Below are 27,911 nucleotides of genomic sequence, written 5' to 3' on the forward strand. Positions count from 1 at the left end.
ATATGAATTATTATTAATAAACGAATACGAATATGAATATGAATAATCAAACTTCCTAGCGAAACAAATAATGAGTCCGCAAACAGGCTAGCACCATGCTGAGTCGGAACCATTTCGTGGCTTTTATTTGTTATGTTAATTGTTACGTGTTGTTTTCTGCTTTTATTGTGCCTCGAATAAACGCTCTCTATTCTATTCTATTCTCAAACCTTACGTCATATTATAAATTTTCCAAATATAGAACCATTTTCCAAACAATTGACAACTACATACAAGAGGAATGTGAACTAAGTTTTTTACCTACTTATATTAAATTTGATATAATATAATTATATTTCGATAAAGAGAGTTTAACTAAATTACGCTTATACCACTAAAAACTACTAAATGTTACAAGATTGATAATCACATTTTCACACTTTGAACGCAGAAATGCTTGTGCTATTACGATCATTTTCAAAACGTTCACTATACTTTTAAACGTCTCATATACCTTTCTACTAAGACTACCTTTCTTCGTAGAATATCTAGATCATAATCAAATCTAGGTATATCAGTTACTATCTTATAGAATAAACAAAGGAATAAAAGTTTGTGCAAAACATTAGAACCGCAAATTTGACCGTTAACCTTTTCGACGCCGTGTCAAATACAAAAGCTGTCACGCGGACGCCACGTCACCGAAGTGTCAAAACTGAAATAGAACTTTATGCATATGCACGTAGATCTATGTTGCTATGTGGTCTGTGACCGATTAATCGGTCTTTGGCGTTGAACCTGCGGTGCGGATATATCGGTCATTGGCGTCCAAAAGGTTAAAGTGAATGAGTTGTACGGGCGGTACAACGCCATTTAATTCATTTATTTTGCAACCACAATATATTACACAAGGTACTTTACATGCCATAGTATTCCTTTATGTAATCACTAGATGCTTAAGGCCCAGATACATGGTGCAAAAACTTGCAGGAGAACATCCACCGTCTCTTTCGTTCTCGCACCGTCCATAGTGTTTCGTTTTGCTTTTTGTCCCGCTCTTAACGATGGGATAAAAAGAATAAGGAAACATTGTAAATGAGCCTTTAACCATTGTCCTAGCTAGCCGAGTTATTGTATTGGGGTCGGCCGGCCAGCTCGAGGAGGTAGCGGTCAGGGTGTTCGATCCAGTCGGCCGCTGATAGCTTCACCTGGACAAAACAAAAACACGTTAAGCTCTGGTTTCCTAGGATAGCGGTGCCGTCATATAGCGGCCGTAATATTACGGACGCAAAATGAATATTCCTTCAATCACCGCACTCTAGGATACCGCGCCATTTTGGTTACATTGACAACGTTCTAGTGACGTCATTTCACAGCTGTATTACGCCCGCTGTGTTACGGCACCGCTATCCTAGAAAAACGGAACTTAACTGACTGTGTGCGAAGTTGGTGGGGTGACAAGCGACGCCAACGCACGACATGGTGAAAATATGAAGTTTTTGGCATATCTTCATACTATTTGCCAGCTGCCAACTAAGCAATATGTTCCACACCCACTACGGCGGCGCCAGTCATAACGGAGCGAATATGTAGAACATGACGACACATTTATTTTGACGAAATGATTAAGTGACGATATGGCATCGTATATAACAAACAAAAGAAAATAATCATATTACAGTAAATTTGGGTCGGTTGCACCAAACCGTCCGTCACCGTTAAAACGTTCGTTATATTTTGTTCGGTGGAAATTTTATAATTTTTCTGCTGATTGTTAATCACTTCGTCTATTAATAGACTCTATTGTGATTGGTGCAACTAGTCCTAGTGTCAAATATCTAGTGAACATAAGTGAATATGACTAATATGAAAGTACGTTAGTGCATAAAAGTGGCGAGTAGTGTTCAATAGTGTAAAGTGATTATGAGTGTTTAGTGTTACCTGTCGTTGTCTCTCGGCTTCCCTGACTTGCCACTTTTTCACTTCGAGCTGGTTCTCTCTTGAGGTCTGGTCGCCGCAGCCCCACACCTGAAATTAAAAAAAAATGTTTTACTTCTCAATTTGACTGGTCATTAAAACACTTTAAAAGAAAAGAAAAACTTTTGTACAAAACAAACTTGCGGTAAATCCTCGGGTATGATGAACAGAGACCAGCGCGGATCAGAAGTGGCTAACAATTGTCCAAATGTGGGGTCCCTTTGTTTGACATAATTATTGAAAGTCATAATGGAATGATTGTTGAACTTTTCAGGATTTTCGTAGGGTTATCCTATAGATAGGTTAGATTAGGTTAGATTTGTTTTATGGCATATATATCATGAAAAGTTACGCGTTTCTGAGAAAAACCAAATTATGACTAACGAAAATGTGGACAAACTATACATTATGACATTTATGACTTAAAACTTTATGGGAAACAATAGAGACCCGTTTATTGTCTTAAGAACAAAGTGAGTAGAGTATTTTATACACCTCGCCCGCGTACCTACATCTGCAAATTGTACTATAGACTAACCTCGATCGCTCGCAACGTATAAGGCACGCTGTTGAAGGACATCTTGTCGAAGCCCTCTTCGATGATAAGTAAAGGTTTGCGAGGGTCGCTGCCCGCCCGCAAGCCCTTCGGGTAGCCGCGGATCGATGTGTTCAGGTAGATCATTTTAGGTGCGTGTTCGACTATTGAGAACCTGGAATATTTAGAAAAATATATTCAGTAAATAGTTTATATGGGTACATAATTATAGCTTTTGAGTGCTATCGAATGATAAATATAATATAATATTAAGAAGAAGCATTGCGATAATCCGTAAACGCACTGCATCCCTCATGCGCCGAGTATGTGACAGTTCCAACAGTCTGCTTCAGCTCATTCCTGGAAATCCCGCTGGTACACTCTGGAGGCACTGGAATGACCTACATATGGGATCTAGAGGCACGGTATATAATTTAATGTAAATAGTTATTGTGATTTTAATGTTAATTTAATTTATTTTTGATTTAATTTCAATTTAATTTCAATTTAATTTCAATTTAATTTCAATTTAATTTCAATTTAATTTCAATTTAATTTAATTTTAATTTAATTTTAATGTAATTGTGTTGACATGTATTTTTAAGTTTATTTTTAATTTTATTATGATGTTATTATTGTTTGTAATTATGTATGGGTATATTTTTTGCCTGAAATAAAGAATTTGATTGATTGATTGATTGATTGCTGTTGAAATAACACTAAGCTCCATTTACACCATTCCACTAACCCGGGGTTAACCGGTTAACCTGGAGTTACCATGGTTACCAGCACAATTTGACACTGAGTTAACGGTTAACACGTAACCCCGGGTTAGTGGGATGTGCAAGTGGCCCTTATTGTATTAAGAAATAATTTACTATCTTATTAAAATACTAGTAAATTTTATATTTTATTAAGGAATGTATCTGGATCAATCAAATGCAATATGATCAGCATTGATATATAATGTAATAACAAGTAATAGGGTATTTTCCTACTAGTCAAATCAGTTACTCTTTTAGAACTGTCAAAACGATTTGCTAATATCGAATTTATATGAAACATTACATCGTGACGTTACGGCAACTCACCTACTTTTTATATTTCTATCCGATTTATTAAATAGAACTTGTGTATAAAAATAACTCCTTCAGTGTTTTTCTAATAATTATCTGGTGCTTTATTTCATGCATGGTGTAAAATAATTTATTTTAAATACAGTATAATACCCTATTCTGAAGAATACTGATTTGCGATAAGAAAAACTACGGTGAGTAGTCATCGTTTGACTTTGCCTCAACTATTCAAACAATTTGAGTAACAAAAGGTGCATACTTATCAAATTTCACGGTTATTCACTTTTTGTGTTAATTGAGGATCGCAGCAAAAGAGCGATTTACTTGGAATTGGTCTTACGTGGGGAAGAGCTGTATGAGGGCACAGTCGGCGGTGCCCCAGTATGTGTGCGTGTCGCGCCACTCCTGCGGACAGGCCAGCACCACCTTCAGGTCCTCGCCACCCGCCACCACCACCAGCGTCGGGCCCCTGCCAAAACGAACATGATTCCCATTTACGTTTAAATTAAGTGTCGTTCTATAGAACTTGCTAACTATGTAAACAAACCGCCATATTGAAACTGTCACTGAATGATGATTTCAGTATGGCGGTTAGTTTACATAGTTAGCAAGTTCCATAGAATGACACTTTATGAGAGGATTCGAAGATGTTGAAATGATTCAAGAGTTATTTACATCGGGAGGTAAATTTTTACTGTAAAAGCTGGTTTAAGTATTAAAAAAAAACTGTTTTTTACAACACAACATGCAAGTGTAAAATGGGGTATTTTGTAGAACGTGATATAGTCGTTTAGGAAAAAAATGTTCAGCGAAAACTAACAAACTTACAGAGGAGACCAATGCATATACATATTCGTACCTGTTGTTGAGTGTGTGGTGTAGGAATCTATTAGCGCGGAGCCCATGTTCGTTGGAGTTGTATAACGGGGCCCAGTGGGACGGTAACTCACACACCAGTCGCTAGGATACCAGCTAACAACAACCCATGTCACCCACAATACCATACACTGGCGAACAGTGCAAGTGTCATACCTGTAGTTAAGCGTATGGTGTAGGAATCTATTAGCGCCCAGTCCGTGTTCGTTAGAGTTGTATAACGGGGCTCAGTGGGACGGCAGGGCACCCACCAGTCGCTAGGATACCAGCTAACAACAACCCATGTCACCCACAATACCATACACTGGCGAACAGTGCAAGTGTCATACCTGTAGTTAAGCGTATGGTGTAGGAATCTATTAGCGCCCAGTCCGTGTTCGTTAGAGTTGTATAACGGGGCTCAGTGGGACGGCAGGGCACCCACCAGTCGCTAGGATACCAGCTAACAACAACCCATGTCACCCACAATACCATACACTGGCGAACAGTGCAAGTGTCGTACCTGTAGTTGAGTGTGTGGTATAGGAATCTATTAGCGCCCAGTCCGTGTTCGTTGGAGTTGTATAACGGGGCTCAGTGGGACGGCAGGGCACCCACCAGTCGCTAGGATACCAGCTAAGAACAACCCATGTCACCCACAATAGCATACACTGGCGAACAGTGCAAGTGTCGTACCTGTAGTTGAGTGTGTGGTGTAGGAATCTATTAGCGCCCAGTCCGTGTTCGTTGGAGTTGTATAACGGGGCTCAGTGGGACGGCAGGGCACCCACCAGTCTCTAGGATACCAGCTAACAACAACCCATGTCACCCACAATACCATACACTGGCGAACAGTGCAAGTGTCGTACCTGTAGTTGAGTGTGTGGTATAGGAATCTATTAGCGCCCAGTCCGTGTTCGTTGGAGTTGTATAACGGGGCTCAGTGGGACGGCAGGGCACCCACCAGTCTCTAGGATACCAGCTAACAACAACCCATGTCACCCACAATACCATACACTGGCGAACAGTGCAAGTGTCGTACCTGTAGTTGAGTGTGTGGTGTAGGAATCTATTAGCGCCCAGTCCGTGTTCGTTAGAGTTGTATAACGGGGCTCAGTGGGACGGCAGGGCACCCACCAGTCGCTAGGATACCAGCTAACAACAACCCATGTCACCCACAATACCATACACTGGCGAACAGTGCAAGTGTCGTACCTGTAGTTGAGTGTGTGGTGTAGGAATCCCCACCCACCCACCCACAATACCATACACTGGCGAACAGTGCAAGTGTCGTACCTGTAGTTGAGTGTGTGGTATAGGAATCTATTAGCGCCCAGTCCGTGTTCGTTGGAGTTGTATAACGGGGCCCAGTGGGACGGTAACGCACACACCAGTCGCGCCAACCATGCTGTAGATGCTAGGGTACCCGCTGCAAACAACGTCCATGAAAACTTATAAAAGCTTCATTATTAAAAATATATATATACATACTAAACACTGACTAACACATGACAACATAGAAGGAGACAACTAATCATAACGAAAAGAAAATACGAGTTTATAAGATGTTAGCAATACAAGTATAGGTATTCTGTTTTGGTCAACCATTGCTGTTCCTTATTCAATGGCTTGAAATACAAATTCAATTTTGATTTTCTTGAGTTTTGCCGTCTTATATAGTGACCGAAATGGTTGGCCAATCGCCAGACTATAGTATGTGTTTCCCAAAAACCTAGAAACATTCTTAAGTGAATGTAGCATAAGTAGATAAGTACACTGAATGATCAGAGAATGACTAGGTTATAACTTCTATTTAGAAATAAAAAATAGACAAGAAATAACATGGGGACTAACCAAGATAACAACCGTACATCGACAAATCCAAGTGAAAAATAAAAATGTATGAAAAAATATCAGTTTCGTTAACAATTGTCATGTTGACTAAACCCCCAGGATTGGGAACGTTCCCATTGTGTTATGGTATAGAGTTGAAAATGTTATTTAAATGTGTAGGTCAAATAAATCATGCCATTTACAAAACAAGTAAATATAATGTATGTTTCTTCGAACTCTTCTAATGTCTGTATGAAATCTTCCAACATTGCATTGAATTTAATCACATTACATTCAATGTGAAAATTAATCGTAATATCAAATTGGACGACATATGGGGACGAGGATTTACGCTCAAAAAAGTGGTTATGACTTTAGTTTTCATCAGGTTTTCATTTTTATGAAGGGTTACTACTTGTATAGCCTAGATCCTTTTCTCCAAAATACATCTCATTGATATTAGCTTTCATACATTCATATTTTCATATCATATCAAGATGCTCAATGAATGATGAAAGACAATACACAAGTGATAATTTTCTTCAGTTGCAGTGTTTATTCAATTTGTAATGCTTTGAATGTCACATTATTATAAAATTCGTGAAACAAATGACGATTCAGTAGAGACAAGTATACACATCCATTCTCTTGATATGAGTTCTCTAGTAGCTAGTCTAATGCTCGATCGTGACCATGCTTAATAAAATATAACTACGAAGGAATTGTGAGAATCTCCAATTAAAAACTTTGTAAATGCACGAAATATCAAATTATTCATATATTTACAAATTACAACGGTTAAACCAAGTTTTGAATTGAAGATTCGTCAAAAATCGTAGTCCAGTGCTAGCCACGGATTCCGTATTTAGGTAGTGCTATGAACAGCAGTCTCTGTGGGTCTTTAACTGGCCCAACTTACTCTGTGGATCGCTTGTTGATGCCAAATCTGTTGAGCACAAGTATTTCACTTAATTATAAGATATAAAGTGTCCAAATTTTCCGATAAACTAAAGAGAAACTCAAGTATTCAATGTATATCGCGACTATACTTTGAAAAAAAAACTCGTATTTTGTTCTGTCAATCAAAAGAAAAATGTGGTAACTATGTATGGAATGCATATAGAGTTACTGCGTTTTAACTTTAAGTAACAGTGCGAGATACGAGATTTTATCAAAGTAGACAATATGTAACACTTTCGTTAAAATGTAGTTAAAGTAGCTTGATTTAATTTTGAAAAGCTACAGCTTTTTTGCGGTAGGCACTTATTAAAACAGTTCATGCGAGTTATCAATGTAGGTAAAGCGTTTCAAAACTCCATGTTATTGTAATTTTCGACATAATTTCTAGTCAAAGTAGATCTAGCTCCTTGAGTTTTTCTGCACATTGACGCTAGGTATATATTTCGATTCCACCGTGGTGCTCGGTCTAACACAAGCATGCCTAGTTCGAGTCCCGTACCTGTTCCGTCCGCTTCACGTATGTTGTTATGTAGTTAGTTACTCTACATATGGCTCTACGTTGCTGACCGTGCTGTGGTGACTATAGTGGTGGGGCGGTACCAGCTAAGTACTGGAGTAGCCAATTCTAGCCCCGCTCTTGCTCTACATATGGCTCTACGTACTCGTATACTAACGATGTTGTGGCAGCAAGGGCAGCCGTAACGGTCCCTACTGTTAGTGTGCTACTCTACATATGACTCTACGTTACTAACCGTGTTGCGGTAGTGGGGGAGGCTGTACCGGTCTACTGTAGAGTGGAGGGGCGGTACCAGCCAACAACCAAGCCCCGCTAGCGGGCAGTAAGTTTCCAACGCCAGCCCTCGCCCGTTCTAGAACGGGGGTAGCCAGTTCGAGTCCCGCGCCGGCTCCGTCTGACTCTACGTGCGCCGAGATGTCGCGGTGTCGGGTGGCGAGCATGTGGACGCAGTATCTGCAACAGGACGGGATGTTTATGTTGCTTTGTATTTTCAAGGATTTCATCATGCAGTTTTTAACAAGAAAGCGCCCATATAACCATTCCAGTCGCAGAATCACAAAGTGGTAACTAAATGTCAGATGTGTCGTAACAGAGTCCACACAATGTGTCTAGAATTGTTTCGAAACAAAGTGTCGTCGCCGTGTCTACACTTTTCCGTAACAAGGTGTCGACACATTTGTGTGCACTTTGCGTGCGGTTTGCGACTAAATCTGACAGCAAATTTGTGACAGCAAATGTCAATATAAAATACCTCTTGAAAACCAAGGTTTGTCAAACTACTATTAGTGTCTCGTGTGCTCGTAATTCTAGTAAGTCATCATGGGCAATGCAAATGATAATAATCGACCGAAACCATATAAACACCCAACACCCGTCAACCTTTTACAGAAAAGTTTTTAAAGAAATTCAATAAGCTACTTAGGTCAGGCAACGAATGCTCCAAAAGTTGTAGAGGGAAATGCTCGGAACACAATTTTTGACTCCGTAACTCGGTTTGACAAGTTAGGAGGTGAACATATCAAAAGTCCCCGGCCGTAGCCCTTGAGCGGGGGGGGGGGAGAGAGGGGGCTTTGAAGGTCCCATTTTCCCGTTTTTCGATTATATCTCGGAAACTATGCATCTCAGCGACATGGCCACTTATACAAAATGAAAGTTAATTTAATTTGTTACAAGTTTATTCAGTCAATTTTTTCGATATGTTGAATAGTTTTTGAGATATCCGCTCTTGAAAGTTTATTTAGGGCTCTCAATTTTATCTTGATATATCTATATCAGTGAAGGTGCTAGGCCGTGTTTGGTATCGTTTTCGTATAAATCTGGGGTGCTGAATCCATTTAAGATATCACATTGACACCATTCCACAAAATAAAAATAAATCTTTTTAGGGTTCCGTACCTCAAAAGGAAAAAACGGAACCCTTATAGGATCACTCGTGCGTCTGTATGTATGTCCGTCTGAATACACAAAATAGTTCTTTACCTATAGATGACAGGAAAACCTATTAGAAATGTGCAGTCAAGCGCGAGTCGGACTTAATGTACGGAACCCTTAATACGCGAGTCCGACTCGCACTTGGCCGGTTTTTTTGAAACTCTTCTTGACGCTTAACCGCTGAACCGATTTCGTTGAAATTTGGTATAGAAATAGTTTGCGTCCCGGAACAGGACATAGGATAGATCTTATAACCTAAATCATCTTTTGAAGGTGTGAAAAGTGGCGTGGAAATTTGTACGGGAAATCAATAACCGCTGAACCGATTTATATGAAATTTGGGATGGTCTACATCTTTGATTTAGTTAAAAATGATGAAAAAACATGACTTCAAACCTAAACTTAAACAGTATTAACTTCAAGAAGTCAATTCTGAATTCCCCCCTACACCTCATTTCACACCTTTAAAAGATGATTTTTGAGATAACTTATTATATCCTGTCTCGGGACTCAAAATATATGTGTACCAAATTTAAATTAAAACTGTTCAGCAGTTTAAGCGTGAAGAGGAGTTTAAAAGAAAGTATTTTAATAAGTTTATATGTTTTTACTTCGGAATGGTGTCAATGTGATACCTTAACTAAATTTGGTACTGCGAATTTATACGAAAACGATACCAAACATGGCCTCGTAGCTTTACTGTTGTAGAAGTCAAAATAAAATTGAGAGCCCTAAATTCGTATTACTTGGCCAAACTTGTGTAGAAGGAAAAGGTAAAATAAAAGTCTTCGGCAGGAATATAAGACACAAATATATTTTTTTTTGCGTTACTATTTCATTCATCAAATATAAACATACCTTGATTATACTATTCTAGTGAGATCCTCATAGATAAACAAAAACATTTACTTAAAAAATTACAAGGTCGAAATGTCACGGAACTTGTGAGAGTAATATGTGAAAAATATAAACTTTTATGACAAAAAAAATCTGGACACAATTTAAGAATCACCCAATTGCGTCGAGGAATCATCTGTATTTTTGCTTGTTTCATTACCTCCTCGCTTCTTTTTTGTCCTTTGTATTCTGTAGCAATTTGTTAGATCTGAAAATAAAGATAACTTGCGTCGTCACGGATGTGGATTTATAGGTTTTAGGGAGTGCAGAATTCGAAAACGATGATCATTTTATAATCCAAGATGGCGGCTACGTATTTTGTCATAAAAGTGGAATCCAAAATAGTCATCATTTTCGAAATCTGCGCCCCCTAAAACCTATAAAACGACATCCATGACGACTTTTCTCGAAGGTTAAGGAAGGGGAAGGTTTCTACTCGAAGGTTAGCTGGAAGAGATCCCTTACAGGGATAAGTTCGCCTTTGTACCTTTATTTCTGTAAATATTATGTAAACCTGTGTTGTGTACAATAAAGTGATTACTACTACTACTACTACTACTACTACTTTTATGACATAGTGCATGGCCGCCATCTTGGAATCCAAAATAGTCATCATTTTCGAAATCTGCGCCCCCTAAAACCTACAAAACGATATCCATGACGACTTTTATGACATAGTGCATTGCCGCCATTTTTAAATTGAAAATGTTATCATTTTCGAAATCTGCGCCCCCCAAAACCTATAAAACGACACCCATGACGACTTTTATGGCATAGTGCATGGCCGCCATTTTGGATTCCAAAATGGTCATCATTTTCGAAATCTGCGCCCGCTAAAACCTATAAAACGACACCCATGACGACTTTTGTGACATAGTGCATGGCCGCCATTTTGGAATCCAAAATGGTTATCATTTTCTAAATCTGCGCCCCCCAAAACCTATAAAACGACACCCATGACGACTTTTATGACATAGTGCATGGCCGCCATTTTGGATTTCAAAATGGTCATCATTTTCTAAATCGGGGCCCCCTAAAACCTATAAAACGACATCCATGACGACTTTTATGACATAGTGCATGGCCGCCATCTTGGAATCCAAAATGGTTATCATTTTCGAAATCTGCGCCCCCTAAAACCTATAAAACGACACCCATGACGACTTTTATGGCATAGTGCATGGCCGCCATTTTGGATTCCAAAATGGTCATCATTTTCAAAATTGGGGCCCCCTAAAACGTATAAAACGACATCCATGTCGACTTTTATGACACAGTGCATAGCCGCCATTTCGGATTCCAAAATGGTCATTATTTTCGAAATCGGCACTCCCTAAAACCTATATATCGACACCCATCTCGACTTTTATGACAAAGTGTTTTGCTACCATCTGCATGCAAGACATTTCTATTATTTTTACGTACAAAAATGGCCCCCTGTCAACTTTCAATCGAGATTTAATCGATAATTTATTCGATTAATATTCAGATTAATTCAATTTCAATCTATGTTAGGTCGACTAAACTAATCGCGATTAAAATTTGAGAATTAACTTTTTTTATTCCATTAATTAGTCGAATAAACAGTTAATCGATTAATGCCCATCTCTAACCACGGCATTTTTACACTTTGAGAATATCTGAAAACAAATCAACACAAGGAGCCATTTTGCAAATCCAGTAACATACCAGTAACTTTGTTATTACTTTTGACAGCGCGTGTCATGTGTCAACACAGAGTCGACACAAAGTCGAAACATTGCAACTACTTTGTGACTGCAATATTTCTCAGCCTTAAACCATATTTAAACATCATAATTAACAAATTTCGTAGTATGTAAAGCGTTATTTCTGTTATTTAAGTATAGTATACGCATCGAAGTACTAAAAATGCTTCAAATAATATAGGGGCTGTCCATAAATTACGTCATCGATTTTTGACGATTTTTGACCCCCCCCCCCCCCCTAAAATCATCCAAAAATCATGCTTCGAATGACCCCGTTTCCTCCTACATCATGCTACCGTCATCCGATGTCCAGACCCCCCCCCCCCCCTAATTTGAAATGACGTAATTTATGAATAGCCCCATAGTTATGAACACAGGCACTGAGAAGTAAACAATTTCATTTCCGGCTAAACTAAAACAATGTGGTGGCGCGTTGATTATATTACACTTAGTTTATCAAATCACTCGAGCAGTTTAATTCCCCATAATAATTTAAGTCATATTGTAATATAAATGCAAACAATATATAATTACGTCTTGTAATCCGTTTTAGAGATGGCGTATTAATGTCACTTATTTTTATTTAAGTATTTTTCCATCTGACAGTTTCCATTTGACAGGAACAAAATGAACGAATGAACGAATGATTTTGGCATAAAGTAGTCGCAAACCCGAAACAATGTGTGCACACGGCGACCACACTTTATGTCACTTTGTGTCATGTGTCGACCCTTCCCCATTTCTGGTAACTGTGTCGACACGGCGACGACTCTGCGACTGGAATTGTGACCGAAACAGACGGTGTCGACACAAGATGTGTCAACACCGCGTCGTAACGGCGACTGGAAATGGTTGTATGGGCGTTCAAGAAAATAAATCAGGCGCGTCAAAGTTTTTTCGCTGTCTTGTTTTTTGTCCCCATAAATGTGACGGGGTGGAGCTTTTTGTATAGGGAGAAATTTTGTTTTTAATTTTTGACAAGAAAAACTTCATCTACAACTAGAAAGATATGCAATAACACTCCAGAAATAGAAGCGTGATAATGATCAGAAACAAGCTAACGAAAAGAATTTTGACCCAGGCTATAAAGTTATTTCATTACTATACTGTACAGAAAAAAAACTCATGCTAAAAAGAGTTTGGCCTCATTGACATGGAGAACTTGAAAAAGGAAGATATTATCAACACAAAAATGAATAATATACGCACATATCACAATAGCAGGTCCATTTTACCTGTGCACAGGAAATATGAGACGGTGGCAATGCTGCTCCAGCCAGCGCACAACAAAACCCACGGAATGGGAGTCCTTCTTGTTGAAGCAGCCGTTCACCACCGAATTTAACACCTTGTTTATCTGTAAAAAAAGCCTGATCATCAGCATATTTACCATATACGTCTTAAAATAATTCTACTTTTGAATGATCATCTAGTTCTAAATAAATACAGACATTAAGAGAAGAGAATTAGCAACCGTTTTTACAGTTTCGATTGAAATCATTAGTAAACATCTCAAAGATCGAGATTTAGTTCACATTTCTGCTTCAAAATTCAACTGCACGAATATGAAAAATAAATAAAGCGAAACAGTCTGACGAGATTATGATAACAGCGATTTGTTCTGAAGAAATCATTGCGATCGGAGGAAACAGTTGAGAACGTCTGTATATAACATTTACAGCGTTTGCCTCTGAAAAACTTGAAATAATGTAATTCATATATATCAATAAACTATTTCAATGAAATTCATGATATACCCACCGCAAGACAGGTCTGCGGCCCGTCAGGGTAGTGGTCCATGGATAGTTTGTAGCTCGTGTAAAGCAGAGCGCGCAGTGCTGCCGCTGACACTGTTCCTTCTTCTTCCTCTTCTACGGAAAACATCCTGTTCACGACATATACATAAATAATAATAATAAAAAAAATAAAGCATTTATTCTCAATTGTACTTAGGTACAACTAAATACATGCATTCTTCTGCCAAACCACAGAGCAGTTTGTTGGCAGACGACGCTCCTATAAGTTTATGTAAGTATGGATAAGTCAAAGTACGGAGTCTGATAGAAAATACCAGCTTGCTTATCCTAGTTTTATTCAGTAGTGGGTTCTTAAAACTTGTAAATGCTCTGAAGGTTTTATAAGTAAAAACACCGCAGACGTTTGTAACATGAGGTTTTTAAACGTAAAGCTTTTTACAAAAGAGCCAAATTATTAATGATTTAAATTCATGTTTTTCTTGCTCTCAACTCAAGATTGTGTACATGTTGCATGTTGTAAGAGATTTTAGATATAGGTGTACATTTTGCATGCTGCAATTCAGCTAAATGTGTGATGCATTTTCAATTTATAATATTTAAGACCTTTTAATGCAAATTTAATACCACATTTAATGCAAATAAAGAGCTTACTTACTTACAAAAAAATAATGAGTGCTACTTTGATTTATTGCATTATTATTTCTTTACTATCCCGTCTAAAGACTATTTTGTAATGGAGGCATTTCTTGTTAAACGAAGCGAAACATAGAAACTCCATTAATTGAGGTGAAATGGAGTCAGCGGAAACTCACAAAAAAGTAAACTGGACCTTGAAAACTCCTACTTAATTTCGCAATAAAACCAAGAAATAAGACAGATTTTCCGTTTTATATTATTCTAAGGGATCCCTTCCCCTCCCACCCCCTCCCTTTACAAGACTTGAACAAGTACCTGACGTAAGTCTCTATAATGGCCGCGTCGTCCAACATGGCGAGTATCTTCTCGCACTGCACCCTGAAGACGGACGCCGGGATGTGCTGGTTCTTGCACTTGCCCACTATGTGGATGTACGCGTAGAACTGGTGGGCCAGCTCGGGGTACACTATAGTAGTATTACCTGACGTAAGTCTCTATAATGGCCGCGTCGTCCAACATGCCGAGTATCTTCTCGCACTGCACCCTGAAGACGGACGCCGGGATGTGCTGGTTCTTGCACTTGCCTACTTTGTGGATGTATGTGTAGAACTGGTGGGCCAGCTCGGGGTACATGGGGAACAGATATTTCTGCAAATAACAATGTTTTTATTAGTTTTGGACTTTGTTAATGGACTGGCGTTTTTAGGGTGCATTTCAAACGATTTAAATTTGAATTCCTAATGGTTAACTAGTACTAGTTCCAATAGTAAGAGATCCAATTTTAATAACTAATTAGGAAAAGACCCTATGGTGGTGGTGGTTGTGTGCTTAAGTTTATTACTTTCTTCCACTTAGCTTGGTCTAACTGTACGCGATTAGGTTCCGTGTCAGTTTTAAAAGTATGAGTTTTTGAGCTCTTTAATAAAGTTCACACTTGCTTTCAAATAATATTAACAAGTAATAAAATGTTTGTCGTGTATGACACTTACTGTAAACGATTTCTCTGTAACGCCGTTAACTCCATCTTCTTTTTGAGATCTTTGCGCGAGAAGCTGTGGACAAGAAAAAAATATACGTTTATCATGTTTACCTGCTTAAAGTACCTACGTCATATGGAGTTTTCAGATGAATGTACAGAAGTGCGAAGCGCACATAAGTAAGCGAAATTAAAACTTACAGAACATTAAGGTACATCGTACGCCATAAAACATAAGCATATAATGCGTTGTGGAGTGTGAACGTGCCTACTGCAGGCATTCGTACCATTCTTAGCGTCAAATTCTTAAAGGCTCGACTTAATGTTATGTTGCCTTTTTTAACCAATCAATAAACCTTGATGATTTTAAGAAAAGGACCCTCAAATAGCTACAGGACAATGGTGAACATTTGACAGCCATCACTTTCCTGGTATTGATTGACAATATCATACTCTTAACTGGCTATTTGTAATAATGTAACCCTTATAGCAAAGATAACAAGGTCCACCGTCGGTCAGTTCCGGTCAGTTAGTGTTAATATTACATTGACCGTGGTCATGATCGAATATGCTGCCCGTTTATGGCACAAGGCTGATTCATGTCAATAAAAAATCGACTGTATTATATCTTACTATCAGGTATCTTATTATATAGACAAGCGGCAGCGTGTCAAGCCAAGTTCAAAAGAAGAGAACTGGCGACGCAGCGGCCGTGTGTTATATTACACGAACCATTTGAAGCAACTTTTGACCGTAACTAAAAATTATAATTACGTATTAACGTACCTCAAAATTATGTTTGTTTTATTTATAAAGACCCTTAAAGCTAAGTTTTAAATCACTTTATTAAGACCCTAAAGGATTTCGGTTTTTGGCATGCCTGAGGGTAACAGATAAATAACAGTTTTGAATGATTCACGGTTAGTTTCACTAGACTTAAGTATATCGACATGCCTGACGATGCCTGAGGACGCCTCGGCAATATGCCAAAGGATTCCTTGTCGTGCCGTGGCGATAGTGGGCGCCGGGCATAAGTACTTACCTAGTTGTAGGTATATAAAAAGCATTAAATTAATTCCCATTTCTTTACATTTTAGTAATTTTAGGTAAGTATGTTATCTCTGCCCAGAATCACAAAAGCTCTTTCGATTTTAACGCGAGAAAAAACCGAGGCACCTATTTATTGCATAGCCGCAATCGGTATCCAACTGCCGTCACTTTCCTCTTCTTAATTCGGGGTTAATGTCAGTATGTACCTTGCAAGTAGGAGCCGCAGTTTTCCTCTTCTTTATCCTGCTCTCCTGTATACCGACGATGGAAAACTTCAAGCTATTGACTCGGAAGTGCACGCGCACTTTTTCCCAGCGATCCATCTCTCCACAGTCTCCCCCGTACCGTAAACACGAATGACCGGTCGTAACGTTATTTCGAATACTGAAGCCAATTGTATTATTATGTCTCAGACAAATGAGTATACAGCCCGTCTGAAGTAGGCGGTTCCCGTAGCCAACGGACGTGTGCTGGGTGGTCACATGCGCGTTGCCGGTGTTTATCTTGTTGTATATCGTTGTCGGAAATTATTTTACTAAACTCGGATCACAAATAAAGTCTTTTTGAATAAAGAATATTTTGTTTAAAAGTTTTTATTTATTTTAAAAAATGCGTTTAATTTTAGAAAGACATGAGAAATTACAATTACAATAACGCACTGTCTCATCAACACATTGATCACAGACTAAACAAATCTGGCATTAATTTACTCAGATTACTGTGACAATGATAATGATAAGCATCTTAGTCCTGAGCTTGACAGATTATGGCGAGGTTGATGACGTGCACTAATTATGATAGGGCTCAGTTATCAGTACCAGACAACAATACTGATATTTATTCTCGTAAGACCCGCCATAGAAATTTTTCAATTTTTAATTTGTACCTTGTTCTATATGTAATTTGGAAAAAAATTCGTTTGTTTTAAAAAGCAATGAAATAAAATAAATGCTACTTTAATTGGTTCATGAAAAGTTCAAATTAGATTGCATGAATATGTACATTGTAATACATTTAGAATCAGGAGGTTATAACCAAAGAGAATTAGTTAGAACCAGCTACAGCAAAATAAAAACAATGGTTTATGATTTTCAGGATTAGAAATTATTAAGATACTTTATTTTATTATACCTACTCTTAGATAATTAAAGCGATGATATTGTATTGTATAGTTATCAACTAGTTAGGGTAAAGAAAAGAATATTTTATTGTAAAAGTTTTTTTATAAAGATAAATATATTTATTCACGTTCGCGACGATTACAAAACATGTACGAACATGGACAGACAACAACTGCAAGAAAATAAGAAATCATTAAGTGTGCATCACAAAATGGACCCAACTCAGCATAATGCTAGCTATAAAGCCAGCGCTGGTCTTCCGTAGGGCCCATTCAGTTGGTGATGCCACTACAGTTATTTATAGGTCAATTTAGCATAAATTTTAAATTTTAAAAAGAACAGTATAATTTAGGTATGACTCATGTAGATCATCCTAGTTTATGTCTCGTGTATAAGCCTTATCTCTTGCTGCTGTGAAGATATAGTCTAGATTTAACATTTTAGTACAGTCATTATCAATATTATGTAGATTGTAAACAGCTTACTCATAAATATATAGGCATCCACAGGCACTTGTACCATCACACTCCGCGATTGTTACGTCATTTAGGGTCCTAGCTAAATTGGTTGTTCAATACTACACACGCACGCACGCACGCACGCACGCACGCACGCACGCACGCACGCACGCACGCACGCACGCACGCACATAGGTATTGAAAAAATATTGTGGGCTACTTTCCCACTTACACTTATATCTACACTACACTTAACTAATATTAATACACTTATATAAAACATAATATTAATATATACACATATTTATTTACATACATTTTATACATATATGTCGGAGAATGGCTGAAATGTGCCATCTATCGCCTTCAAGAGGCGTTTTGTCATGCAAACCTTGACAAATAGAGCAAACTAGGGTGTTACGTACACTTGAGTGGCGTTCGACGCAGTTCCGCCAAGACGTCATAGAGTGCGCTCTTAAAACAATTGAAGTCCAGAACAATTGAAGTTATGCTGTCAATAAATCTTCAGAAGGAGCACGATGAGAACGAACGGGAGAAGATGACGTCTGTGGCGGCTCCTGGGTCTAATCCACTGGTTTGCTTAAGATAAGAAACGTAACGCGTGCTGTGATTTGTAATGAGTCTTGTGCAGTAAAGATTGTGAGTTGAACATCGTATTTCATTGAAGGCCCTCGTCATCCACGATTGAAGGTTCTGAGGTGCTGCCGATAGTATGATACGCCCACAATTCCCGACATCAGAAGTGGGATAAAATTATGAAAGCGATAAAAAAAATACAATTTGGTTTTCGTAGAAAGTATAATACTGGACTTACCTGATAATATATCAAGTTTTGAAAATTTCTCAAGCTGTCTTGTAAATGTGTTGTCCGTACCTACAGAAGGAATAAAATAGAGAAGTCGGTTTAAACTGAACTGAACGCAATTTTGGTACGTGTTTAAACTATTTAATATGAGAATCGAATAAGTAAACTGTCGTAGTCCTATTCCGAAACTTAAAATTACGTGTCGATTAATTACAATATGCTTCTTTTTGTTTATGGAATTAATGATTGTGTTTAGGAATACACAAATAATTAATGGTGCCAAAATTTAATCAAAATATTCAGGGTATGGTAGAAAGCTGGTTTGAAATCAATTGACCTGGCTCAATCTTTTTATACATAGGCGGGTGATCGAACGAGCGAGCGAAGCGAAGTGAAGTTCTTACATTCAACTTGGAACACACGGCTGGCTAGGGGCACGTCCCGGCATTTCGATGTTTTTAAGCTGAGCTATCAGAGGATAGTTTGATACACAATAACTTAAGTAAATTTGTTCTAATTTAAATGAAATTGGGTAAACGTGTAGTTGAGGGCATTGTATTTTAGTCATTCAATTATGAGCAGGCTCGATCAAGGTGTTATTGAGTTAGAAGAGCTTAAAAGGCTAGAAAGCTATTTGTGAGGGGTCTTGCTTTTCTGGTCATCTTATTTGCAAGAAAGTATGGTCGAGTTTGGTATCAAATGAAAGTGCTCGGCTTTTATAATATTGTTTTTAAGTTTACCATTTTTAAATAATTAACAAGATAAAAATAAACATAATATAGGTATTTGACATTTGACAAGAAAGATAACGGCTTACCACAGATACAGTTTATTTTAATCTCTATGGTGTTGTGATGTGCTCCGCAGACCTTGCAATAAATCACATGCGGTTTTCGATCCTTTGCCGACTAAGTAGTAGGTTCATTAAATTGATCTAACTTTTTGGCGAACCGCGAGTTCTCAGTTCGGGGCGAACTACTAGTTTAAATCAAACTTACTAAACATTTTAACCATGAGATAACGGAGATGATACACGCGTCTTGGGTGAGAGGCCATTGTGTGCGTGCGGCCAAGTATCTTTCAAACGGATAAACTAATTTCATCGCTATTTTCTGTGATCCTAGCTAACATTTTGAGGTAATGATTAAAATGGCAAATAGATCTGGATCAAGGTATCAATGAAATCAAATAAGAAAATCTATTAGTGGGAACACTAAACTTTTAGGGAATACTAAACGTTTAAGTAAAGAATAGAATAAAGAATGCGCAGATAATGTTCATAAAATCAGTTAAATATGGATAACCATTTATTTTCGAGAACTCAATACAAGATGTGTTTCAACTGAGGGGAATCTCTGTGGTGAGGTTCATTTAAAAGCTAGTTTGTATTGTATCTTTATGGTGATATTATTTTCACGCTGTTTGGATTATGGTGATATTATTTTCACGCTGTTGCATTTTAAGTCTCTTAATGAATTGTTCGAAATGTATCTCTACCCCATTTCCGTTGAAATATGGCCTGATTGAATATCGTGATGCTACTGATGCTGAACTTGTTCATTCACAACAATGATCTATGTGCGTGTTATTGAACGAGTTGAGTTGAGTTGCCTGTCAGTATCCAAAAGTTATGGAGGAACTTACTTTGGTCAGGTAGGCCGAGCAATGAGCTTAGATACCTCAGATTGTTTCTGTCCGCAGATGTAATGCAGTGATGCATACAATGTCAGGATGCCGTGGTGGTGCAGATGATCAGCGCTCTACAGTCTCTTTTGGGAGAAGAAGTACTCATCTTCGCTCTAGTCTACCAGTGAAAATCATAAAGGGGGATGGATAACGTACGGAGGGACCCGTACAATGTCAGGTTGGCCGTGTCGGAGAATGGCTGAAATGTGCCATCTATCGCCTTCAAGAGGCGTTTTGTCATGCAAACCTTGACAAATAGAGCAAACTAGGGTGTTACGTACACTTGAGTGGCGTTCGACGCAGTTCCGCCAAGACGTCATAGAGTGCGCTCTTAAAACAATTGAAGTCCAGAACAATTGAAGTTATGCTGTCAATAAATCTTCAGAAGGAGCACGATGAGAACGAACGGGAGAAGATGACGTCTGTGGCGGCTCCTGGGTCTAATCCACTGGTTTGCTTAAGATAAGAAACGTAACGCGTGCTGTGATTTGTAATGAGTCTTGTGCAGTAAAGATTGTGAGTTGAACATCGTATTTCATTGAAGGCCCTCGTCATCCACGATTGAAGGTTCTGAGGTGCTGCCGATAGTATGATACGCCCACAATTCCCGACATATATTTACATTTATACAATAATAATATACACGTTATATTTTCATATCGTCCGTCAATTCTTGACGGTGCCAACAAGTCGGGTGCAATGCACACGCGCACCGCGATAGCATTCCTTTGTTCAGAGCGGCCGGTTCTGAGACCCGCTCCTGTGCCGGCCGGCCATCGCCGCGCCCCGCTTCAGTCTATGCACATTACTGACGCGAAACGCATGTCGCTCGTGACCGCTAGACGCATTACGTTCGCTATCGCTTATGCTTTTGTTGACGCTTTATTTCTATTTCTATGTTTCTTCCGTACTGTTACCTTCTGTGTTTCTATCTTCCGAACTTTGGACATTCCTTCTGTGCTGTATATATTATTTACATTATAATATTTATTGGAGAAAGTGGACGTTTGGATAACTGTGGCTGAGATACGTCACGCACCCTATCTACATCCCCATACTGGTGACCCCTGAAGAACACAGTACCACGAGGATTTTATCAGAAAACCGTACGTAGAAGTGTCGAGCAAAATAGACAAAGGAAATACCGTTATGTCGCCCATCACACAAGTACCGGCGGGAGTGCCTGTTCCCACTGCACCATCCGTCACAACTGCGCCGCTCGGTTCCACAACAACAACGACTCCGTCATCCGAAGTTTTTAGAGTCGGAGTACGACTTCCACCTTTTTGGCCGGAGGAACCCGCGATTTGGTTCTCACAGGTTGAGGGCCAGTTCGACATAGCCGGCATCACCAATGACCTGACAAAATTTCATTATGTCGTCAGCCAGTTGGATCGACAGTTTGCAAAGGAGGTCAGGGATATTATCACCAATCCACCGGCAACTGACAAGTATGTTAAGCTGAAGAGCGAACTCATTAGTCGACTGAGTGATACCACCGAGCGACAGATCCAGCAACTCCTGCATCACGAAGAGCTGGGAGATCGTAAGCCGTCTCAGTTCCTGCGTCACCTGCAGGCTCTGGCAGCTAAGCGCATATCGGACGACGTTTTACGCATGATGTGGACCAACAGATTACCCGCGAGCATCCAAACTGTCCTCGCAGGGCATCCAGATGCTTCGTTGGACATTATCGCAGACCTTGCTGACAGGGTCCACGACATCGGCCCACGCTGCGCTTGTTCGTCGCACGTCGCTTCTGCAGGCTCCGAGCAACCTGGCTCCAGTAGTGACGCCTTGGCAAGGGAGATAGCTGCGCTCAGGAGAGAGGTTCGAGCCTTGAAGATGGACCGTGAAGGAGGAAGATCCCGCTCAAGGAATCCCAGCCGCTCCAGAAGGCAGAGTCGTTCCAGCACCAGGTCCCAGTCCAGGTATAGGAAATTTCCCATCTGCTGGTACCATTCAAGACATGGCGAGAACGCTAACAAGTGCGTACAACCCTGCGACTACAAGAAGTCGGGAAATGCCATGGGCAGTCGGTAATGGCGACTCCTGACCGCCCTGTCACATCGCGTCGCCTGTTTGTCACCGACAGAAGGTCGAAGCTGCAGTTTTTGGTCGACACCGGTAGCGACCTCTGCGTCTTCCCCAAGTCGTTACTGCACGAGCGTCGAGCACCGACGGGGTACAACCTTTCCGCAGCCAATGGGACACCCATCGAAACTTACGGTTACGCGCATCTTAACCTGGACCTTGGACTTCGACGCGACTTTCCGTGGCGTTTTGTGGTAGCTACGGTTACTAAACCGATTATAGGGGCAGATTTTCTGGCGCACTATAATTTAATTGTAGATTGTGGTGGTAAGAGGCTAGGTCGTATTGTAGATAACATCACTAGTTTATATGTTAATGCCGTTTCTGCTATTAATACTAGTGATATATTTTCTGTGAAGGTCATGAACGGCAGCGATTCCTGCTACCATCAAATATTGTCACAGGAATATCCTGAGATCACACGACCTGCTGGCATACACCGCACTATACCACATAACACTCAACACCACATTCGCACCACTCCAGGTCCCCCGGTATCCTGCGCTCCGAGACGTCTTGCCCCTGACAAGCTGAAGCTGGCGAGGCAGGAGTTTGAAGGTATGTTGGCTAGCGGCACGGCACGACCATCAGAGAGCCCTTGGTCTTCACCACTGCACCTGGCGCCTAAAAAAGATAATGGGTGGCGCCCGTGTGGTGATTACCGTCAGCTCAACGCCCGTACCGTCCCTGACAAATACCCCATCAGGCATTTGCATGATTTTACCCACAGCATATCTGGTTGTAAGGTCTTTAGTACCATTGACCTCGTAAAGGCTTACAACCAGATACCTGTATGTCCGGAGGACATACCGAAGACGGCCATTACTACACCCTTCGGTATGTTCGAGTTTCCGTTTATGACATTCGGACTCCGGAACGCAGGCCAAACCTTTCAGAGGTTCGTGGATGAGCTGACACGCGGGCTGGACTTCGTCTACTGCTACTTGGACGACTTTTTAGTCTTTTCCAGAGACGAGGAGCAGCACAAACAGCACCTACGTGAAGTTTTTACCAGACTCCGAGACTACGGCATGGTAATCAACGTGTCTAAGTGCGTCTTTGGGGCTCCACAGGTAACTTTTTTAGGTTACCTGATTTCTGAGAGCGGTACCAAACCCTTAGACACGAAGTCCAAGCCATACGTGACTTTCCACCACCCAAGGACGTCAAGCAGCTGAGAAAATTTTTGGGTATGGCCAACTTTTACAGGCGATTCCTGCCACATGCCGCCCAAATCCAAGCACCTCTCAACGCACTCCTGGGTGGAGCAGTCAAAGGTTCCAAACCCATCAACCTGACCGGCGATGCTCTGAAGGCTTTCAACGAGACCAAGGAAAGCCTATCCAACGCAGCATTACTTGCTCATCCCGATTGTCGGGCTAAGCTGGCGTTGGTCACAGACGCATCAGACGTGGCACTGGGTGCAGTACTGCAGCAGCAGCTGCAGGACCAGGTATGGCAGCCGTTGGCTTTCTTTTCTCGGAAGCTGAGTCCATCCCAGACCAAATACTCGCCGTATGATCGCGAACTGCTTGCGATCTACGAGGGTATTAAATATTTTCGGCATATGCTAGAGGCGAGGCACTTCACGATTTATACTGACCATAAGCCGATCAGTTTTGCTTTCCATGAGAGGAAACATAACTGTTCGCCTAGGCAGTTTAGACACTTGGACTACATATCCCAGTTCACCACCGACATAAGGCACATATCTGGCAAAGACAATGTCGTGGCCGACACCTTATCTCGGATTGAAGAACTGGCGATACCATTCGATCTTGCCGACCTAGCTCGATCTCAAGTGTCTGATCCCGAGCTTGCCCAGTACTTGGCCTCGTCATCCCTGCGCTTGGTAAGAATGCCATTCCCGGGTAGCCCTGAACCCTTGTACTGCGACGTCAGTACGCCGACTCCCCGACCATTCGTTACCAAGCAGTACCGAAAAGCCGTTTTCGACAGTCTCCACTCCTTAAGTCATCCTGGTGCCAACACAAGTGCTAAGATTGTAGCCCAGCGTTTTGTCTGGCCCAGCGTAAGGAAGGACTGCCGAGACTGGGCACGAGCTTGCGTGCCATGTCAACGGTCTAAGGTGAGCCGTCATGTGTCTGCACCTCTAGGCACATTTGAACTCCCTCGGGCTCGCTTTCAACAGGTACATATTGACCTAATCGGTCCCCTCCCTGTTTCACAAGGCTTCCGCTATTGCTTGACGGCCATAGACCGCTTTACGCGGTGGCCAGAGGTCGTACCAATAGCGGACATCACGGCAGAGACGGTGGCCAAGGCATTATTGGCTGGCTGGATATCCAGGTTTGGGTGTCCTGTAGATATTGTCACAGATCGTGGTCGACAATTTGAGTCCACACTGTTTCAATATCTATCTAAGGCCATCGGCTTCCAGCATAGACGCACGACCGCGTACCATCCAGCATGCAATGGCATTGTGGAACGCTTCCACAGGCAGATCAAGGCCGCCATTACATGCCATGCTGACGCCAATTGGTCCGAGGTATTGCCTCAAGTGCTTCTCGGCATACGCAGTGCTTTTAAAGAGGACTTACAAGCGTCCTCAGCCGAAATGCTTTACGGCGAGCCGCTGCGACTTCCAGGCGAATTTTTTGACCCAAGCGTACCCGGTACCACTGATGTCACCGATTTTACCGCACGGTTACGCTCATTCGCCTCGAAGTTGAAGCCTACGCCAGCTTCACGCCACAGCAAGGACAGGATCTTTGTGTTTAAAGAGTTAGCGACAGCTGAATACGTCTTCCTTCGCGAAGACGCTTCACGCGCTCCTCTAACGCCTGTATACTCAGGCCCGCACAAAGTCCTGGAGAGGACTGATAAAGTTTTTAAACTCCTCATTAAAGGCAAACCGGTTACCGTGACCATCGACCGATTAAAACCAGCGTATTACCTGTCCGAGGACTTGAAACTCGCTGATCAGGGGTCGACCACACCTGCCGCACCAGACAACATCCTGCGCGGGAGGCAGCATAGTGACCCTGGGCCAAGTCAGGCTAACGTACCTAAAACTACTCGTTCGGGAAGGCAAGTACGTTTCCCAGATTATTATCGCCCTTAACCAGGTCTCTGGGGGGGAGTGATGTGGGCTACTTTCCCACTTACACTTATATCTACACTACACTTAACTAATATTAATACACTTATATAAAACATAATATTAATATATACACATATTTATTTACATACATTTTATACATAGATTTACATTTATACAATAATAATATACACGTTATATTTTCATATCGTCCGTCAATTCTTGACGGTGCCAACAAGTCGGGTGCAATGCACACGCGCACCGCGATAGCATTCCTTTGTTCAGAGCGGCCGGTTCTGAGACCCGCTCCTGTGCCGGCCGGCCATCGCCGCGCCCCGCTTCAGTCTATGCACATTACTGACGCGAAACACATGTCGCTCGTGACCGCTAGACGCATTACGTTCGCTATCGCTTATGCTTTTGTTGACGCTTTATTTCTATTTCTATGTTTCTTCCGTACTGTTACCTTCTGTGTTTCTATCTTCCGAACTTTGGACATTCCTTCTGTGCTGTATATATTATTTACATTATAATATTTATTGGAGAAAGTGGACGTTTGGATAACTGTGGCTGAGATACGTCACGCACCCTATCTACATCCCCATAATATATTTGAAATTGACTTGTAAACAGTGGGCAACAATAAGTGAAAAGTACTTGATTTAGAATCACTATTTCATCAATATACTTCATCATTGGCTAACAGGCCTTTGGCCTGGCTGATAATAAGCTCTTAACATAGCATATGGACCCAAGAGAGGTGTCAGATGGGCATTTACCTTTTAGAAACTGGCACACTCCTTTTTAGAAAAATCCTATATTACAGTGCCTAGAGAAAACCTTGGCAGGCAATTCAATCCTTGCGGAGCATTTATAGAAAAAAAATCCTTTGAAACCACACAGCATGCAACCCTTTACCTGATTTCTTCATTTGTATTGTACCTAACTAGAGAAACACACAGGTTCACATTAATTTCTGCACATGATTTGCTCTTGCAAACCAATATGAGCTCTATTTTGTTTTCATCAAAGACCACATTGTTTTGGTTGTTTGTAAAGTGTTAATTGGTTGAATAGAGGTGCGAGCCGGTTGTGGAAATGTTCTACGATAAAACATTACGTCATCCATTCAGAATCTAAAGTCAACAAGATGTATCAAAAATTGGACTACTTTAGATTGAACAATTAATTATCATGGTAATAAAACATGTAATTTTTACTTGAACTATAAACAAATAATAAAATAATACACAGTATAATAATGTATTTATTTTTTATGTATTACATTTATAACTTATAAAGGTCTTTTCAAGTTATTCTACTCTGTGGAGTGTTGGCTTAGCCAATATTATACAAACAAAATAAAAATAAAAAATCCTTCTAGAACAAATCATTTTGAGCAGGTTTTTTGCATACCTACCTAATGTTTACACAACTGCTTAAATAAGTTATATATGGTGGTTGGTCATATTTGTATATTATATTTTGTTATTGATTATGTAGATGTTGTTAGATATTTTTATTTTTCATATGTTTCATTTGTTAAGATTACACTGGCTAAAATGTGTTTATTTTTTTTAGTTTCTATTTTTGTTCTATTTTATTTGCAAAGAAGATTTTAATCTTGTTTTAAACTTCAAACATTTATACAACATTTGCTTCAGGCAGGACCCAATAAGTGTAATTATTGTAGAGATCAGATTAAACATTTATTATCTTGATTGTTTACAAACATTCCTTGCTGCCATATTATCACCACTTAAAATTATCTATGACTATTTGATGACACATAAGACTCCATAACTTCTAACATACCACGCGAAATGTCTCAGTTAAGGATCAATAACCGTAATAAGGAAGACAGACGTAAATAATTAACGGCAGACATTCCGAGGCCACTCTTTATAAGCCAAAGCAAACAAATCGCCTCCGTCACGCGGTGACAGGGCAACCATGAAACAGCCTTGACAACCCTCGCTAGCACTCACTCACCTTCCCAAGCTTCTCCACGGGCACCATGGACGTCTGAGGCTTCTCTGGCTCCTGGATATCAGCTCCAGAACCTGATCTTGGCACAGATGTGACGGTCCCGCGCCGAGAACCCCCTCTCGGCGTGTTCAGCCCGCTTCCCCCCTTTTCCTGCTTCTCACCCTTCTCTTCATGGCTGTGGTGGCTTCCCATCACACTATAATAGTAAGTTACGCAAGATAAGGCCACAGGTGGACTCGAGTGAGTCCTTATTTGCGAACTGCTTGTGCCAATGCAGGCAGTGACGTCGCGGTGACAGATGCTTGATGTGACAGGTGTCAGTTGAGCGACATGGGGCGTTTTTTGAGTTTAACTGCTAACGGTGCAAAAAACTTTTTGTGTCCTTAAAAACTGAAGACAACGTTGTGTTGCATACAGGATGACTTTGATGACAGTGTCCAGTTTTTTCAAGGCAATGGAAAATGAAAATT

The 27,911-nt window shown here is 40.4% G+C and overlaps 1 protein-coding gene across 2 annotated transcripts; it reads right to left on the reverse strand.

Moving 5' to 3' along the window:
* Positions 1 to 46: 46 nt before the first annotated feature.
* On the reverse strand, positions 47 to 27,764 carry LOC134799829 (uncharacterized). 2 transcript variants are annotated; one of them, XM_063772228.1, is made up of 12 exons: positions 27,445 to 27,764; positions 15,170 to 15,232; positions 14,662 to 14,828; positions 13,549 to 13,672; positions 13,023 to 13,144; positions 7,968 to 8,185; positions 7,175 to 7,201; positions 5,719 to 5,851; positions 3,908 to 4,036; positions 2,495 to 2,666; positions 1,921 to 2,007; positions 47 to 1,187 (listed from the first exon to the last, which is right to left on the reverse strand). In XM_063772228.1, the coding sequence occupies exons 1-12, from the start codon at positions 27,631 to 27,633 to the stop codon at positions 1,095 to 1,097; spliced, it is 1,524 nt and encodes a 507-aa protein (XP_063628298.1). In that variant the 5' UTR covers positions 27,634 to 27,764; the 3' UTR covers positions 47 to 1,094. The 2 variants fall into 2 exon arrangements, with proteins under 2 accessions (XP_063628298.1, XP_063628299.1); XM_063772229.1 differs by lacking the exon at positions 7,175 to 7,201.
* Between the last annotated feature and the right edge of the window lie 147 nt (positions 27,765 to 27,911).

This window comes from Cydia splendana, chromosome 19 (genome assembly GCF_910591565.1).
Source record: "Cydia splendana chromosome 19, ilCydSple1.2, whole genome shotgun sequence".
Classification (NCBI taxonomy): Eukaryota; Metazoa; Arthropoda; class Insecta; order Lepidoptera; family Tortricidae; genus Cydia; species Cydia splendana.

Bases quoted from the DNA above. Each gene is read 5' to 3' on its own strand.
- LOC134799829 (XM_063772228.1), bottom strand. From the start codon at position 27,633: ATGGGAAGCCACCACAGCCATGAAGAGAAGGGTGAGAAGCAGGAAAAG. The intron at 14,829-15,169 runs GTAAGTGTCATA...TGTTATTTGCAG, and splicing joins TTACAGAGAAATCGTTTACA to AAATATCTGTTCCCCATGTA. The intron at 13,673-14,661 runs GTAATACTACTA...TGTCGTGAACAG, and splicing joins ATTATAGAGACTTACGTCAG to GATGTTTTCCGTAGAAGAGG.